The sequence below is a fragment of the Podarcis muralis genome, chromosome 4 (genome assembly GCF_964188315.1).
Source record: "Podarcis muralis chromosome 4, rPodMur119.hap1.1, whole genome shotgun sequence".
NCBI lineage: Eukaryota > Metazoa > Chordata > Lepidosauria > Squamata > Lacertidae > Podarcis > Podarcis muralis.
This window is the reverse complement of record NC_135658.1, coordinates 43,624,842-43,642,692: the sequence shown is the minus strand read 5'-3', so window position 1 is coordinate 43,642,692 and position 17,851 is coordinate 43,624,842. Positions and strand designations below refer to the sequence as shown.

Sequence of the window (17,851 nt, the reverse complement as noted above, 5' to 3'; positions counted from 1 at the left end):
CTTATAGCAGAAACAATACTCAGTTGAGCTTTTTCCAAATGAGCAACAATCATGCTGGGCTCTGAATTAGCACGCTAACAAACATGAGAACAATTCAGAAAATACTACTCTATCAATGTCTACTTAGCTGCAAAAAAATTCAGGGGAGTCTTGCAGACACAAGAAAACAATCACTTTAGAAGGAAGAATAGCAATCTTCAATGAACTCTTTCTCTTGGACCTCCCACTGCCTTGATACAAATGTAGGCTCATTTGAAAACATCTAGCTGCTAGCTCATTAATATAACTTAGACAGGACACTCAATTCTATTTTTACTACTGTCTAATTCTTTAAAATGGCTGGTCACTTCATGCTGGGAACCCTGACAGTGCAGTTCTATACAAGTTAGTTCAACAGGGCTTACTTCCAGATAAATGGATATATAATTAACAGTCTGATATGTTTGTTTACTTTAGTCTTGTGTTTCACATTTCTAGATACTGATGAGATAATTTGGATAAGTAAAAACTTTCCTTCTTCTCTGCTATTACATCCCTGTAATCTGGTCAGACAGGATAGTTTATCACTCACAAAGTATCAGCCATCAGAAAGTGCCACAATGTTGATATTGAGCTAAATGATGTCTACACATGCTCTAGTCCACTCAATCAGGGCAGAGAGAATTTGGCTCCGCAACCAAAATTTTACCTTTCTACTGGAGCCTTTCTGTAGTAAAAATGATCTACAAGAGGGCAGAATCTCAATTCTCAAATCATAGGAAACCAGCTATATCACTATGGCACTATTTTCTTGTGGCCACCAGTGTCTCTTCATGCAAAGATGGCTAAATAATGCCATCTCATTCCTAATATGTCCAGCCCCTACACATTAGAGACCATCACAAATTTCTCTTTCAATGTAGGGATGGATATGCCATCTCTTGGTATGCATTGTTTTCTATCCACCTGACTTTCACAATGGTTTCCCTTCCATTTTTACTTTGAATATTGCCCACTGGGATCACATGTTGGATATTAATTCAGATTAGACTTTCATTGACCAGTAGTGGATGGCATGGTAATATAATAAGGGCCAGATGACAGCCTGGTGGTGCAGAAAAGTTTTCTGAGTCTCTATTAGCAGACCATTTCATAGGACTGGGTCAATGACACAAAAGGTTCTATTCTGTGTTGCTATCAAGTGAGCTTTGCCAATTCAAGGGACAACTGATGACATGCCTGTAGATTATCTCAGTGATTGAGCTGGGATATAAGTGTTTAGTCAAACCCTCAATTAGTCCTAAAATTTTAAGGGCTTGAATCTAGCTAAGTAGTAGATGGGCAGCCAAAGCTGGTGTTTTAACTGTGGTGTCACATGCTATTGCAATCTACCCACACCAGCAGTCTGTCCACTGCATTCTGCACCACCTGGCACAAACCAGGCCCAAGGGCACACAGAGCATGTTTCAGTAATCCAGCTACAAAGTTACCAATGCACGGAGTATGGTGGTCAGGCTATCCCTGTCCAGCAACAGCTGTACCTGGTAAACCAAACAAAGCTGGTAAAAGATACCACAGAGGAGACTTGAGCCTCAAGTGGCAAAGATGTATCTAGGAGTACTTCCAAGCACCTGCACCTTCAGAAGGTGTACAGCTCCATCCAGAATCAATAGTTTGCCAATCTTACAGTTTATACCATGGGACATGTTACAGATTGTACGTTGGAAAGACATAGATCACATCATGGGGATTTTTTGTTTGTTCATCAACTCTTCTTCCTTAGAACCTCTATCCTCATAGAATTGATGGGACTAGGGAGGATGAGATTAATAAATAAAATTTGCCCTTATTCCAAACCCCTTTCAGCTAGCAACCCAGTAAAAGTTATGCTGGCAAAAAGGGTTGTGTAAGCTAAATTCTGTTTTAAAGGCTTGTTTTCCCTCTGCCAGGCTCTGGCCAGCTTAGCCAACCATAGCCCTGCTCCTGAACAGAATTTGGAATAAGGGTAAATTACACCAACATAGTTTATCCCAGCATAATTTACAGTGGCTTCCTATGGTTTGAACTGCTCTGCCCTTTAACTTCTAGAAGACAACACCGTCACTTCCTCTTTCATGGATATTCTGTAGGGATTGCTTTACATCATAAAACGATAACATAAAATGCAATATAATTTACTTTTTTGTCATGGCCTTATGTTAAAATTTCCACCTTTTCATTTCATTTCCTTGCATTGTTTCTTATAAGCAGAAAAAAAAGATAATGTGCTGTAAGAAAGGAGTAAGCTAGTAAATGGTGCTTAGAATGGAAAGACTGAGCCCACACTGCTGTTGACCACAGACCGTACTTGTTAATTCATTTTAACAGGTTATATGACTTATGCCACAGGAGTTACATCTCTGATACATGTGCTATAATGAGCTAAATATGTGAAAATGGCTTTTTGTTCCTTTGCCATTCCCACCTGTGTTGTAGTAATGCTCACATTTAATTTAGTCATTTATAAGATATTGTAGACTACAGCTCTGTTCCCAGGGTGTTGTCATCTTACAGAACATTAACTCAATAAGTCATTCCTTCTGCTTCCCAGGGATCACTTTCCTCTCAGAATACTACACATTTTCCACCTATGCAGATACCTTGCAGAAGATAGGTTCACAACACTTGTCAATGTACAGTACAGATAGGTCACAGCCAATTTCCCAGCATATTGTTTGATAAGTGGAGTGCATTGCAGCTGCCTTTTGCAGTGGGGCTCCCTCTTGGTTTATGATATGCTTGTCACTCAGGAGTTCTACATAATATATTTTTACAGGCTTTTGGTGTGCTAATGCCAATGACATTGCTGTATCTGCCTCTGCAGGGAAAGATTAGCATCCTGCCATCTGTATTGTTTTGCCATAGAACCAAATATACGTTTGGGCAAGAGAGAGGTAAAAAATAATAATGACTAAAAGCATTTTTCACTTTGATCTTCTGTTTGGTCAGTATAGGCATATTGTAGATTGTAATTAATTGATGAAAACTTGTCCAACGTATCTTCAAATGTAAAACGTTTGTACATCTTCACATCCCATGTACAGTGGTACCTCGGGTTACATACGCTTGAGGTTACATACGCTTGAGGTTACAGACTCTGCTAACCCAGAAATAGTGCTTCAGGTTAAGAACTTTGCTTCAGGATAAGAACAGAAATTGGGCTCCAGCGGTGCGGCAGCAGCAGGAGGCCCCATTAGCTGAAGTGGTGCTTCAGGTTAAGTACAATTTCAGGTTAAGAACGGACCTCTGGAATGAATTAAGTACTTAACCAGAGGTACCACTGTACTTTTTTATTTAGTTTCTATTAAATATTTTCTTGTGTTACAAAGACAAATAAGTGGAGAAAAATACAATGGGGGAAAAGAGAGGAAAGAGAGAGAGGGATGTTCTTTCATTATATTGCCTAGTGTAAGCGCACGGGTTGTGTCAGCACCACATAAATAGGTCATGTGTGTGTGAGAGAGAGAGAGAGAAGAGAGAGAGGAGAGAGAGAGAGAGAGAGAGAGAGAGAGAGAGAGAGATTATGAGAGGTTAGGGCAGGGGTCAGCAAACTTTTTCAGCAGAGGGCCGGTCCACTGTCCCTCAGACCTTGTGGGGGGCCGGACTATATTTTTGGGGGGAGGGGGGGATGAACAAATTCCTATGCCCCACAAATAACCCAGAGATGCATTTTAAATAAAAGGACACATTCTACTCATGTAAAAACACCAGGCAGGCCCCACAAATAACCCAGAGATGCATTTTAAATAAAAGGGCACATTCTACTAATGTAAAAACAGGCTGATTCCCGGACCGTCCACAGGCCGGATTTAGAAGGTGATTGGGCCGGATCCGGCCCCCCGGGCCTTAGTTTGCCTACCCCTGAGTTAGGGGGTACGTCTCATGCACTTCTGACTTAATTTCAGTGAAATACATGAGGAAGAGTTCCAAGTCCCACACTTAAAAGAAGTTTCTAATATCCAGTACTAAGCATTTGTGCTGAAGTGTGTGCCTGAAGCTGTAGTACAGAATAACAGTTAATGTTTTATTGGTCCCCCAAAATATGTATAGGCATTTTCAGTTGCTTTTAAGAAGCTGAGTTAGTTGAAATTCAATAACTGGAAGGTTTACATGATGACAGGTGTTTTCTTTTTCTTGTCTTTTTTTTTTTTTTTTAAAAAAAGAAGAAGCCAAAAGCATAGTGATATTACTTCCTAAATTCGCAGAGAATTGCCCTGTGGGAATGATGCTACATTAATTGCATGAATGAATTTAAAACACACTTTTTCTTAAGAAACAAAACAAAAAAAGAACAAAGGATATCAAGCAGCAGCCATCTGCTGTTGTCTCAGTGAAAATCCCCCCCCCCCACCAGCTGCTATTCACATACTGAATAGGCTGCCCATTGGTGCAAATGGGAGAGGGTTTATTAAAGGGGGAAGGGTTAAACTCTATCTACCCATATCCTGCAATCCTATTGCTACTCTGGCTCCCCTGTTGCTGCCATTTACATTTTTAAAAATGTGCATGCTAACTGAATTCATAAATTTAGCATCACATCTGGTTTGGCCTTATATGGAACTTATTCTAAGTCAGGGCTCAGTAACCTAAGGCCCATGGGCCAGAAGCGTTCTGCGAAGGTCGTTTGACCAGCCCACGAGCCGCCCCTGAACTGAGGTGCCCGCTCACGCGCGGTGCTAAACTGGCGCGGTGCTAAACTGGCACAGTGCAGCGCAGGGACTGATACATGTGCTATAATGAGCTAAATATGTGAAAATGGCTTTTTGTTCCTTTGCCATTCCCACCTGTGTTGTAGTAATGCTCACATTTAATTTAGTCACTTATAAGATATTATTAAAGTGTTCTGTGCTGACCAGCTGTGGAACGGCTGTGTTTCAAGGCACCCTGGCCTCCAGCTTCATATTGCAAGAGGGGAAATGAGAATCCACCTGCACTCTTGAAGAAGCAGGAAGGACATGGTTTACTTCATACTCCAAGTTCATAGTCTTAAAAGCTCACTTCTGATTTTGGTGGGCTAGTTTAAACTGTGAGGTGATCTATCCCTTTAGAAAAGTTAAGCACATTTTTTTCTTGATTTATCAACATGAAGACAGGATGCCTGTAGATACTGGAGACCTCTTCTTTTTCATACTGTGGAGGCCTATCAATTTTTGAGGCTTCAATTGGTGATCTGCCCAGCCTGCTGGACAATTGGTTGCTCTATTTATTTGCCAGAGTTTTATGCACTTGCCCTCAAAATTCATCCCTACTCCCTTCTTTCATGGCCTGCAAAGCATGTTATGGAAGGGTTTGGGGGGGGTTGCATGGAGGGCGGTTATGTCAACACTAAACAAAACTGAACTGAAGAGAAAAATGAATATTAATTATTCCCCACTTTACCATCTGTTTTGCAAAACCTTTTAGTAACAAAGATGAAGCAAATAATTGTCAGCATTTTGTTTAGCAAACTTATATTTTAGAAACATGTTTTAGACCCTTACCTTTGATTTCTCTTTAAAGTATTGTTTTTTGGACTAAGCTTTCAGAAAAGAATGAATAAAAAAGCCTAATCAGGTGATATAAAGGTGGGGGAAGAGATATTATGTTTCTTTAATGGGCTTCAGGGGAAGACTATTTGGATTGTAATCTAGTTATATCAGAGATAATGAGGAGTAGAATCCTATTCTGACAGTTCTGCCTTTTGGTTGATATTGAAATTGCTTTTCCCATCTGTGTCTGTGTACATTTGGGAATGACAGCATTGGTAGTTTTGTAAGACAAATAATGGAATGTCTGGAAATAGAACTTTGTTTGCTTTCAAAGAGTGAGCAAACATGATGAAAGGTGCATTTATCATTTGCTATTTAAAATGGTTTCATGTATTGTAGTCTTCTTTCCCCCTTTATTATACCAAACCATGGTGCTAAACTAGAGCAAACTTTATTTTTGCAGATGTTAAATATTTAAAAGAAGAGGATGCAAATCGGAAAACGTTTACTGTCAGCAGCACAATGAATTTCAAAGCAGATCGCAGTGACGATGGCGCAGTCGTAAGTTGCAGAGTAGATCACGAATCCTTGAACTCTACACCCCAGATAGCAATGCAAGTTCTAGAAATACATTGTAAGTAAAATATTTATGCCTTTGATGTTTGTAGTGTATGCATAAAATGAATATTGCTTCTGTTCCAAAGGGAGGTTTGATTAATTATGTGAATTTTTTATTAGTAAATTCTTCCCATTTTTAAGAAACCTAACATTGTTGCAGATTAGTAGGCCTGGATTGGTATCCAGCAGGATTCTTAATCCCTGAATTGAATTTTGGCAATAATCTATGCCAAAATAGGGTTTCTTGATGGCATTAATACTGAGACCATGTCTACAATACATATTCAGGTTCAACATGTATATCTTTCCCATATGAACACTGAATATCTTTCCCATATGAACACTGAATATAGAATATTGTTCAGAATGTTTACTGGAGACTTCCTAGTATGGGCTATGAAATGGTGGTTTTTCATAACAAGTTGAATAGGACAGCTAGTTATTATGATTGGTTTTCAACATCATGCCTATAGTTTAGAAAAGCAGCTTATTTGTTACTATTTATTAGAAATTTAAAAATAATATTTTGGGGGTATACTGATTTGTTTGCAAGATTCTGTAGCCCAAAATACCTTGCTACAGTATTGATCAGAAAAGAACGGTGCCTAAGAGAGAAAACTTTGTCATTTTTATTAGTATTTTCTTCTCATATTTCAAGCACCTTGTGGTGTGTGTTTGTATAAATGTGTATGTGTACACACAGAGAGATGCACATCATTACATTAATCCTACAAGCTGTAATACTTGCCTAATGCTGTAAATCAAGGCTGGTTAACCTGTGACCCTCTACATGTTGTTAGACTGAGACTCACATCAGTCCCAACTAGCATGACCGATTGTCAGGCACTGTGGAAATATAAGCAATCACCCTGTTCACTCAAAAGTTTGTATAAACGTTTGGCTCATGTTCTTGTAAATCCTATTGTTAAAACTACTATTATTGGGCCAGAACTGCCACCATCCCTGACCATTGACCCTCCTGGTTGAGGCTGAGAGGAATTGGGATCCAACAATATATGGAGGGCACCACATTGGCCAGCACAGTTTAAATTATTGGGACATTTCTTCTCAGAACTAGTAGTCATTGTATTATTTCACATTTAAATAAAAATCACTGAAGAACTTCAGTGAGCTACTTTTGTCAAAATAGCACCACTATTAGATAGTTCTTTTGGGAGCTACTAGTATAATACTAAAGACAACTTCCTATTTTGCCAGCATTTGTAGACCTCTCTTCACCTCTGTTTAGTCACAAAGCAATTTGACATGATATTGTAGGTGCAGAAGTAAAGGATATCGTGGATACAGAAGTAAAGGACACCAGACATGGTCAATATATTTAAAACAATGTCTCAAAGAATAATATTGATCTATAACATCACCAATTCCATTGCATTAACAAATGCCAGAATTCTCATTGTTTGCTCCACAAATGACTGTTCACTGGTTCAGGGATATTTAGCAGAAGAAAGTAAGCCTTGTCACAGCAAGTTTGGAAGCCTGCTCTAAATTTGCTTTTACATTAATGCTAATGTCTTGGGAAATTGTTGAAAAGTGCCTAAGATACAAAAAAAAAAAAAAAATCCACACAGTATCAAATGCCTTTTTTGAAATGCAGCTTATATCCATGGCTGTAATTGATGCCTATTGTTTCTGCCACCTATATATCCATCCCAAAGAAGGGAAATGACTTGGTATACAGGAGACCATATTAACATACAAATGCACTTGATTCACCCTGCCACTTGGCAAATGAGGACCATTTTACTTGGACCATCCTATGTAGTAGTGCCAACTTGAATAAAATATTGTGGGTGCCCAGGTAAGCCCTGCCCCACATAATCAAACACATAAAAGAGGGAGAAAGGGTAAAGGACCCCTGGATGGTAAAGTCCAGTCAAAGGTGACTAGGGGGTTGTAGCACTCATCTTGCTTCAGGCCGAGGGAGCCAATGTTTGTCCACAGACAGCTTTCTGGGTCATGTGGACAGCATAACTAAACCGCTTCTGGTGCAACAGAACACCGTCATGGAAACCAGAGTGCACGGAAACACCGTTTACCTTCCCGTCGCAGCGGTAAGGTAAAGGTACCCCTGCCCGTACAGGCCAGTCGTGTCCGACTCTAGGGTTGCGTGCTCATCTTGCTCTAGAGGCCGTGAGCCGGCGCCGTCCGAGGACACTTCCAGGTCACGTGGCCAGCTTGACGAAGCTGCAGCTGGCGAGCCAGCACCAGCGCAGCACACGGAAACGCCGTTTACCTTCCCGCTATAAAGCGGTACCTATTTATCTACTTGCACTTAAGAGTGCTTTCGAACTGCTAGGTGGGCAGGAGCTGGGACCGAACGATGGCAGCTCACCCCGCCGCGGGGATTCGAACCGCCGACCATACGATTGGCAAGTCCTAGGCACTGAGGTTTTACCCACAGCGCCTCCCGTGTCGCAGCAGTACCTATTTCAAAATGCTATGTTGACAGAAGCTGGGACAGAGCAACGGGAGCTCATCCCATTACATGGATTTGAACCGCCGACTTGTTTAGACCATAGTGCCACCCGTGTCAACACATAACACAGTGCACGCACACACCATTTGAATGGGAATGCCCAGCCCCTTTAAAGATTTTATTGTGGGAACTGAAGCCCCCATGGCTCCTCTGGTCCTATATATTACACAGTTTAATATAACATTCCTCCAATCTTGTGACTATGAAACCAAACACTTCTTATGGAGAAGCTCATGCTTCCCAGCCATTGGGGCAGAATGAAAAGTGGAAGTTGGTGCTTTCAGGTTGATCTTGACTACCACTGCCATTGCAAAAGTACTGAGCACAAAAGGAGTGCTGTGTGCAAATAGCTGTTGATTGACGTAGTGCTTTTGTTTTCAACATACCTAAGGAGTGACTAACTTCAAATACTTAGGGTGGTTGTGCGGAAAGGGGTCTTGTGGAAAGAAAGGCATTTGCTTATCTCCATGATCCTGTAGTAGACAGTGAGAGCAGATTTAAATCCTATTACAAAAAACAGCTAGTGTATGTGTTGATCTGCTTCCTTTATTGTGCTTCTGCAGACTCTTGCTTGGCCAGTTGGCACAGTGATATGCAGAGCATAGCCTAGGTGTGAGACAGAGCTGCTTATCAGCTGCAACTTCCAAAATGCAAGGGAGTGTGTTCAGCATAAATCAATAGTTCTGATCTTTTTTGAAAACTATTTTGCAGTTGTGCTGTCTCAGTTTGGTACCTATTCATATAGTGCTCTGGTTTCAGCTAATAAAGGTAGAAAAGCCCACAAAGTAGAAAAAACAACATACTGTTTAGTAGCTAGGAACATTTTAAAGTAGGATGTGATAATTTCACAAACCATTTGGTGGTTACAAAAAAAGCCTGGATAAGCTCAGTTAGCAACAGCTGGAACCATGTCAATTGACTGGCTACAGCACAAGCTTAATCTACTAAAAACAGTTTGCCTTGAGTGGAGGAATGGTCATTGCAAAGCTGAAAGATCAGCATACATAAAAATGAATTATTCAAGTTCTACATGCTCCTTGGCCCCTTAAAGTGAACTCTTAATTGTGATTAAAGAGCATCTGTGCTATAAAACTGTCAATAATCTAATCACAACCAGTGTACATTTATAGCCATGTGAGCTCTAGTAGCACTTTGATTTCATGGTGCTATAGGAAAGTTAAGCAATGCAATTATTCAAAATTGTATAAATATCTCTTATGGGGCCAATGCTTAAGATGGCATCAATAGGAAAACTGAAACAAAATCAATAATACTGAGCTTTGTATTATGACTCCCTGTGAAGTTTACTTTTCTGGTTACAATTTTTTAATGTGGTAGACCAAAGAAATCAGTGTTTTCAAAAGTAAAGGAAAAGTATCCAAGAACAACAACTCTCCTATTTCCCTTTAAATATTCAAATTCAGAAATAATTATAATTATCTGTCTGAATTATAATGTAAACACTATAATCAAATTTATCTTATTTCAACCTTTCAAACTAATGAATGCTCAAAACAAAGAAACTTAGAAGATACAGTAAGCAGTAAAGAGTGTCTGCAAACATGAAAGTTCAGTGCCACAATCTGCATGTTTAAATGAGTTCAATTAGGTTAATGATGGATGAAAATAATAATTCCATATTTTAAATGTAAAATAATTCAAAACCATGCAGGTTCATTTACTACTAAACTTTTATCCTCTGAGAGGCTTTTGGGTTCAAAGGGTTAATGTGAAATCGTATGATTGATTATCTGAAGGGCTATCCTCAAATACAGCTTGCTGATAATGAAATATATATTGATAATGATAATATATATTGATAATGAAATACGTAATGATATATCTATCTGTCTGTCTATCACCTATCTATCTATCTATCTATCTATCTATCTATCTATCTATCTATCTATCTATCATCTGTCTCCTGGTATCCTACACAAGCACCATAAATCTTTCAGAAATGGGCTGCCAGCTGAATACAAATAATGGTAGGGTACAGGGCATATCTCATATATGTACCTAATAATGCCAAGTAAAACAATAAGTGTTTTACATGCTATTTTCATACCACTTGATTGTAGAAAAAACCTCAAAGCGGTTTACAAAGAAGATTTTTTAAAAAATACTATTCCTGGGAGCAGGCATAGTCAACAGTTCCAGTGCAGGCTCATTCCCTACACCCCAATTGCCACATATCAAAGGTGTCTTCAGGGATACTGTCAGCAGTAGTTTCCACCCGCCTGCTTTTTGGGTGGGTGCCCTGGGGCACCCACTGGCAGGGCTGGCAGCAGAACTCCCCTGCACAGTGCTTCATTTAAGACACAATGCTTCATTCATGCAAGATCATGATATCAGAAATTGGCAGAGAATAAAGCCACTTTAAAAGCATATTAATTTCTATGCTTTTAGAAACATAATAGAATATATGTTTGTTTTAATAATGTCATATACTAATCATGGTATTGATAAAGTGATAAATCAGAGGAAGCGACGTAGGTTGACAGAGTCTCCTTCTAACTTCCTGAAGTTCAGCTGGTTGAAATACAGAAGTTCGAAGTTCTCTGACACCTAAGCATTTTGGAATAAAGTTCATAGTAGGCCAGATCTTGTTGTTTTCAGCTAGTTGAAACAAGAGTTGGATAAACATCAGGCATTGGTGGAGGTGGGAGAAGAAATGATGCTCCTTGCACTTTTTACATTGATCAGAAACTAGACTGGAGAAAGGACTTCCACCTTTTGCTTGCATTACTTAAGTGGGTTAAGTCACATAAAACATAGACTATGAATTACCATAATCGATCTGGACTCTTGTTTATCAGCAGTTCTTTGCACAGAGCACTTGGGTGCACTCCAGAACTGCCTTTCCAAAACATGTTATAGTCTCACATTTATTTTGGTACCATGACAGTTGTCTACATGTTGGTAGCTTCTCATTATGCTGACAGCATGATGCTTCCTTCTAATCTTATTATCCAGGATGCCAAGGTCTCACATAGCACTCAGTTAAATTCAGCAGAAAGTTCCAAGCCGAAATGACAGGGAGTTCTGTGTTTCATTCATTTTGATCCTTCATGGCTTCTCTACTGTGAGCTTGAAATTTCCTATAGTTGATAGTTCTGCAGGTCTGGCAGAGTCCAGATTAACCCCAGGCACTAATTTTAACTAGATTCAGACAAATCAATCAGCTCTTTTAAAAAACGTACAGGTGATTTCCAATTAATACCCATGGGAGAATAATTATATTTTATAAAAATGCAAATTTAGTGACCTGCTTTATTTAAAAATATAAAAATCTTTGCCTAGGCAAAGCATTGCCTTCTCCCACACATGCACAAAATTCTCCAAGTGGTACTGCAAGAATGGGCATTCATTCCTGGAAATGTGTTGTAGATGCACAATAATTACAGCTTGATGATAGGTGGGTAAATTTACCTTTTCGTAGTGTTCTTTTATGCTGCTCACAATGGCTGACTAATATCTCATTCAAGCTGACAGAATTCCCTATTCATCCATTGTTAGTAGCAAGCTAAAGTGGAAGGAAAATAAGGCTGTATGCTGATGGTCCTCATCTATCTATGCTTAGGCCTAATTGCAGTCATGTTGTTGTTTTTAACATAAATCACATTGTTATATGTTCAACAGTAACTTATTAGTAAGGAATTAAGGAAAGCACTTTCTAGTATTGACTGTTGTTATCTCATGAGCATTGTAATGCAGTATGTGAACTCACTAGTTCTTTTTTTATTCATTTGAATACAGTAGCTTGTTCTTAAGTTTTATTCTTTATTTGTCATTCAAATCTATGCATATACAAATTATTTGGGAGAATGAAGCTAATTCTATTGATATTTGATATCAATAGGATTTTAGTATACTTTGGCTTAATCGTGCCCATAATCTTTTTTCCCTTATGATCTACAGAAAATCATCTGTAAGGTGTAGTAGATCCATTTGTTGTTGTTTCCCTAAAAACATATATAGGCCTAACATTTAAATTTGTTATAATTTATTAGGCACAAAATACCAAATGCTTCATTCAGCTTGCAATTAAAAGAAATGAAAAAAAAAGTTTCCTGGAATAATTAAAGAAATGTCAGAGTTATAAAAAAAACAAAACAATTTCCTATGTGATTGCCTTATATTTATATTTGCAGACGTTGTAACGATTTGAGAATATTTATGTACAAGTAAAAAGACTGCAGTGATTAGTGCTTTTAAGTAACTTGTTTGAAATTGCTGGGTACATTTATACAAATGTGTCCTTTTTTATGGAGCAAAACCAGCAAGTTGGATTTGCCCATGTAATTATGAGTGCAGTGTGTCTTCCTGGAATACTATATCACCACTTTTCCACAGCTATATATTTAGATGTTTTGGAAATGTGGCTGTGATTTGTAGATGCACCAAGCTAGGAAAGAAATCAATAGAAATCTGGAAGACAGGTGCTATAAACACGTAGAATATGAATATACTAAAATACTAAAATATCATTTTATGTTTTTTAAATCAAAAGACAATAAATGAATTAGTTATGCAGGAAATGGTATAAAAGCTCTGACTGAGTAGGGGTTTAGCTAGTACCAGGTAGTCTTTTTCCCATAATCTTTCAGAATACTTCTTGAATTGTTGTGGTTCAGCGGCATAACAATAATAAAAACACTAGAGAAATATATTAAAGCTTTAAATATTCAGGAGTCATTAAGTCATAAAGTCATCGAGATATAACATTAGTTTTAGTTCACTATTTCAAATAAAGTGGTGGAAGCCAAACTGGATACATGGTGGATTAAATCATACTAATTTGCTCTGTGACACACAGAGAAGGAACTGCTGATAGACTGCACAAAAATTAAATAGGAATATAAATATAGTGTAAAATGAGTTCAACAAGGCAAGATTAGAGAGCAGGTGCACTCTAGGATATGAAATGCTATTAAAAAGATCTTTAAAACTTCACCCACACGCAATCACTACATTAGTATGCTTGAGTCTGGAGCACTTGTTCTCTAAGGCTGGCTGCAGATGTTGTTAAGTGTGGCATGGTTATATTTTTTAAAGACCCACACCCAAGTGATTTCCAATTGCTGGAAAGTCCACACCTTTTCCTTTCACTGTTTTTTTTTACCATTCAGTGCAAATAAAAGCTGAACTCTCATATTATTAAGGAACTTCAACGATAGTTAGTTGTTACATCTGATTAGCCAGAATAGAGTGTCACAAAGCAAAATTAAAAATGTGGGGAAGGTATCCAGTGAAGTAGTTCCATGAGTGCAGGGACTTCTGGCTGTAAAAAGGCACTTGCCCTCCCTCTCCTCTCTGGGTTTGCCCCCTGTAGCACCTCAGTCTGTTCTGGTGGTTCCCCCAACCCTCTGGAACAGATTTAGGGAGGGCACAAGGGTGCAGGGAGAGGGGAGAGGGTGGGGAAGTTCTGTTGCGGAAGCAGAATCCTTCAATTAATGGAATGACTTTGTTGGATACCACTCATGGATTGAAGTAGACTTGCTAACTGTAATTTACACTAACTCTGGTTAGTGAGTACCTATGCACCAACAATCATATTTACATCCATCTCATTGCCTCTGGAAGAAGCTCCTCCTCCATTGATATAGACATTGTGAATAGACAGGTAAGAATAGACATGTCCATGATGTTTCCCTAAATAACTTCTCCCAAACACTCAAACATAGCCACAGCTTTTATCTCCCCTCCATCAGATGAAGCCCCTCAAAACTCAAGTGGGAAGGATGCACCATCACATATTTGTGCACGTATCAGTTATCTTTCTCAGAGCTCTATTGAAGTTCTCAGCACAGCTCCAAACAGTCTATGGCTCTGTTCCAGAATAGGGCTTGCTCACTTATCTTTTCATCCAGTGTGAAGGTGTGTGGTTGAGCCACTGTCAAAGGGATTGCAATGCATCAGAAAGCAGAACTATGGTTAGATAAAAGATAAATGGTTTGCATTTTGTTTTCAAAGGAAATTCATCACATTAAATATCCTGATGTGGCAATTAAAAAAAATATGGTCTTCTCTGAGAAACTGTCTTCAAGAACAGAAGACCTATTGTGGGCATTCGTTGATCACAGATGGAGAATTTAGTAGAGGTGCTGCCACAGAGAAGGCCCTGTTGCATATCTCAGTATGCTAAATCCTCAGAAGGAATAAATAAATACTTTTAGAAGCATAAATGCATTAACCTCTGAAGCTTGTGCAGCTCCCAAACACAGCTGTGTTGGAGTGGAACAGGTATGTCTCCAGAACCTAGGGAAATCCGAGTAACCCAGCCTAGATGGCAGGCTTATTATCATAATGGGGGGAAATGAATCTAAATTGTCGATCATGCACTGTGAATCAACACTGCTTTTACCATTTATAGTTGAGTATTAGGTCTCTGGTCTCTGGTTTAAAGAAGAAATGACACTAGATCCTAAAGACAAGAAGCAAGGATAGTTGAGTTGGTTAGAGCATGGTGATGCTAATGCCAAGGTTACAGGTTCCATCCAGCTGCATATTCCTGCATTGCAGGGGGTTTCACTAGATAATTCTCAGGGTCCCTTCCAATTCTTAGGATTCTATGACTTATCACAGACTGCAACCGGTCACCAAAACTCCACAACAATTATAAACCTCCTTGAATAGCTATTCAGGTTCACTCTGGAGAGTTGGGTTTTTATGTGGCTCGGTCTTGAATGTTATTAAATTAAATACGGCGAGGTGAGAGTGGGAAACTGCTCCCCACCCCAAGCTTTATCTTTCTTCACTCTCTCCAATTTGCAGTTTCTTTTGAGAAGCTGCTAGTGGATTCTTTCAAATATTTGAGTTTGTGGGTTCTTATGCCCCATTGTATCACTTCTTCCTCAACTTCCTTGCCTTCAGCACTTTTGTTTGTGGATAATGTTCAGACCTAGCCTTCCAAACACCCATTGTAATAATAAAAAAACGATCTCATGAAAACGCAGAATGATCAGTCCCTCTCCCTTCCCTCCTCCTATAGAGCCTTTCCTTATTAGCAAAGCCTGGAAATTTAGTTTCGGGAAAGAGTGTTGAAAAGTAAGTCATTGCTAGGACATTTGCCACTAATTAACAAAACAAAAATGGAAATTTGTATGAGGGGTACTTTAATTATTTCTAGTGATTGATATACAGTGGCTAAAGGGCACAAATAAAAAGACAGAGGAATTGGTATAGTTAGGGAGGACCTGAATCATTCAAGGGATAGGGGGTGTCCAGTGGGAGAAAAGTGTTTTGGGAATTGCTTAAAGAGCAATTTTAACAATGTTACAGAGAGAGATGGGGAGCTATGTGGTTTAAAGGGTACAATTCTCACTCCACTTCCTCAGGTATAAGTACCATTAAGCAGAATGGAGTAAACTTATTAAGGAGTTGTTCCATTCCAGCTCAGCAGCGCTGAACCTCTTTGAAAGGTTGAGACACTGATATAGTGCTACCTGAGATAACGTAGAAACAAATTTCCCTTTCTACTTCATTGTGTGAGAGTGATATTCCAGCGATATTCCAGAAAAAACCCCAGTCTCTGAAAATAAATGGGGACTAGTGGAAATTAACTGGCAATAAGCTTAGGGGTAACAGAAAGGTCATACTACTTGATACACTGTATGATTAGCATGTGGAGTTCTCTGCCACAAGAAATGAAATACTAGCTGTTCAGAAACAAATGGGGATATCCTCTCAGACGATATTTTTTTATTTTTTTTTTTGGGGGGGGGGAGTCTTCATGCCATGCTTGCTGCCTTCCCAGAAGCATCTGGCTGACTGTTGTTAGAAATGGGACTCTGTACTGTACTAAATTGTTCCATACTCTTATCCAGCAGGTCTTCTTCTCTTCATATCGTTACATAGTTTGTGTGCCACCCCCAATCTCTGCCGAGCAATAGCAAGATTCCAGGGGGTTCCAGGCATTCACCCAAGGTTGTTTTTCCCCATTGAGAATTCAGGCACGGCAGAGACTGCAGTGTTTTAAGAGATACGGTTTATTTTATATACCTGGGTCTTGGTGGAGGAAAAGAGTTCACAGCATTACCTCTCGAGCGGGGCTTGTTCCCCACAGCAGTGCAGCATCAGAATCCAATACATTTCCATACCTCTGACCTACTTTCAGGTGGCTCTTAACTTCAGCCCCCACAAGTTCTCCCTCTTTCCTGCTTCTCCTTCCAGAAAACCCCTTGCCTAGCAACTCCTCCCTTTCTCCCTGCTATTCTAACCTTAGTTTTAAAATGTGATAATTTTCCTTTGTTACACCACACCCACGTTACCCTGGCAACTTCCTCCTCAGTTACCTGTAGGGGTTTTTTTGTATTGTAGATGGCTTAATGTCAGGGCAATCATCTCCCTCTGCCCTCTGTCTGGCACTAAAACAAGCTGCAGCCTGTCAGCTCTGATTAAACCCCAGCACCCAAGAATCTAGAGACAGAAATCTGGCACCCAGGGATCTGAGGGATCCCTGTTCCCCCACTAACTCAAAACATTATGAAGAAGGAAGACGAGTCAGAATATTTAAATGTAGACCAGGGTTAAATGATATGTCTACACCATGCGTAATGTTTACAGGACATGTGGACACCTGAACATCTTGACTCCCAAAATGGAGAGAGAACTGAACAGCAAAAGGTCAGATATAAAAGAGCAATGCAACATTGCACACTTCCATACATACTAGCGATAAGACAACCTATTGTTAGGTCACTGGTTTAATTGGTTTAGTTTTGTTATTACCTAGGAGTATAAGTTCCCAGGATTTTGGGGGGAAGAAAAGGTGCTTTAAACAGATTCTGACTGTGTGCACACCATACATTTAAAGCACCTTTTCTTCCCCTAAGAATCCTGGGAACTACCACTCTGAGAGCTACAATTCCCAGCACCCTTTACAATTCCCAGCACCCTATTAAAACTATAGTTCCCAGGATCTGTGAGTGCATACTTAAAATTTGCTTTAAATATACACAGCCTTAGCTTGTGAGTTGTACAACATGGTCCCTTCTAGGAACATTCTCAGAGTGAACTGGCTTTATTATTTGTCAAAGAGCTAAGAAAAGGTCTCATTGAAAAGCCTCCCTGAAGTGTAACACACAACTACTGCTTCCCACCCCATTACAGTACTCTGTTTCCTTAGCAATGCTTAACCTGGATTTGCTTACTCAATGCAGACATTTTCCCCAAGTTTGGGAAGTTTGGAGAGAGAAAAAAAGACCTATCATCTCCAACTGTGTCAAGTATTAAAGCGAGGTAT

General features: G+C 39.3%; 1 protein-coding gene across 3 annotated transcripts in view; it reads left to right on the top strand.

Moving 5' to 3' along the window:
- The window catches only part of CADM2 (cell adhesion molecule 2), a 378,263-nt gene that overhangs the window by 271,784 nt on the left and 88,628 nt on the right, over positions 1–17,851 (top strand). For all 3 annotated transcript variants that reach the window (XM_028726903.2, XM_028726901.2, XM_028726902.2), the window contains one exon: positions 5,950–6,120. In XM_028726903.2, the coding sequence (XP_028582736.1) occupies positions 5,950–6,120 (171 nt within the window). The remainder of the gene's footprint in view (positions 1–5,949; positions 6,121–17,851) is intronic.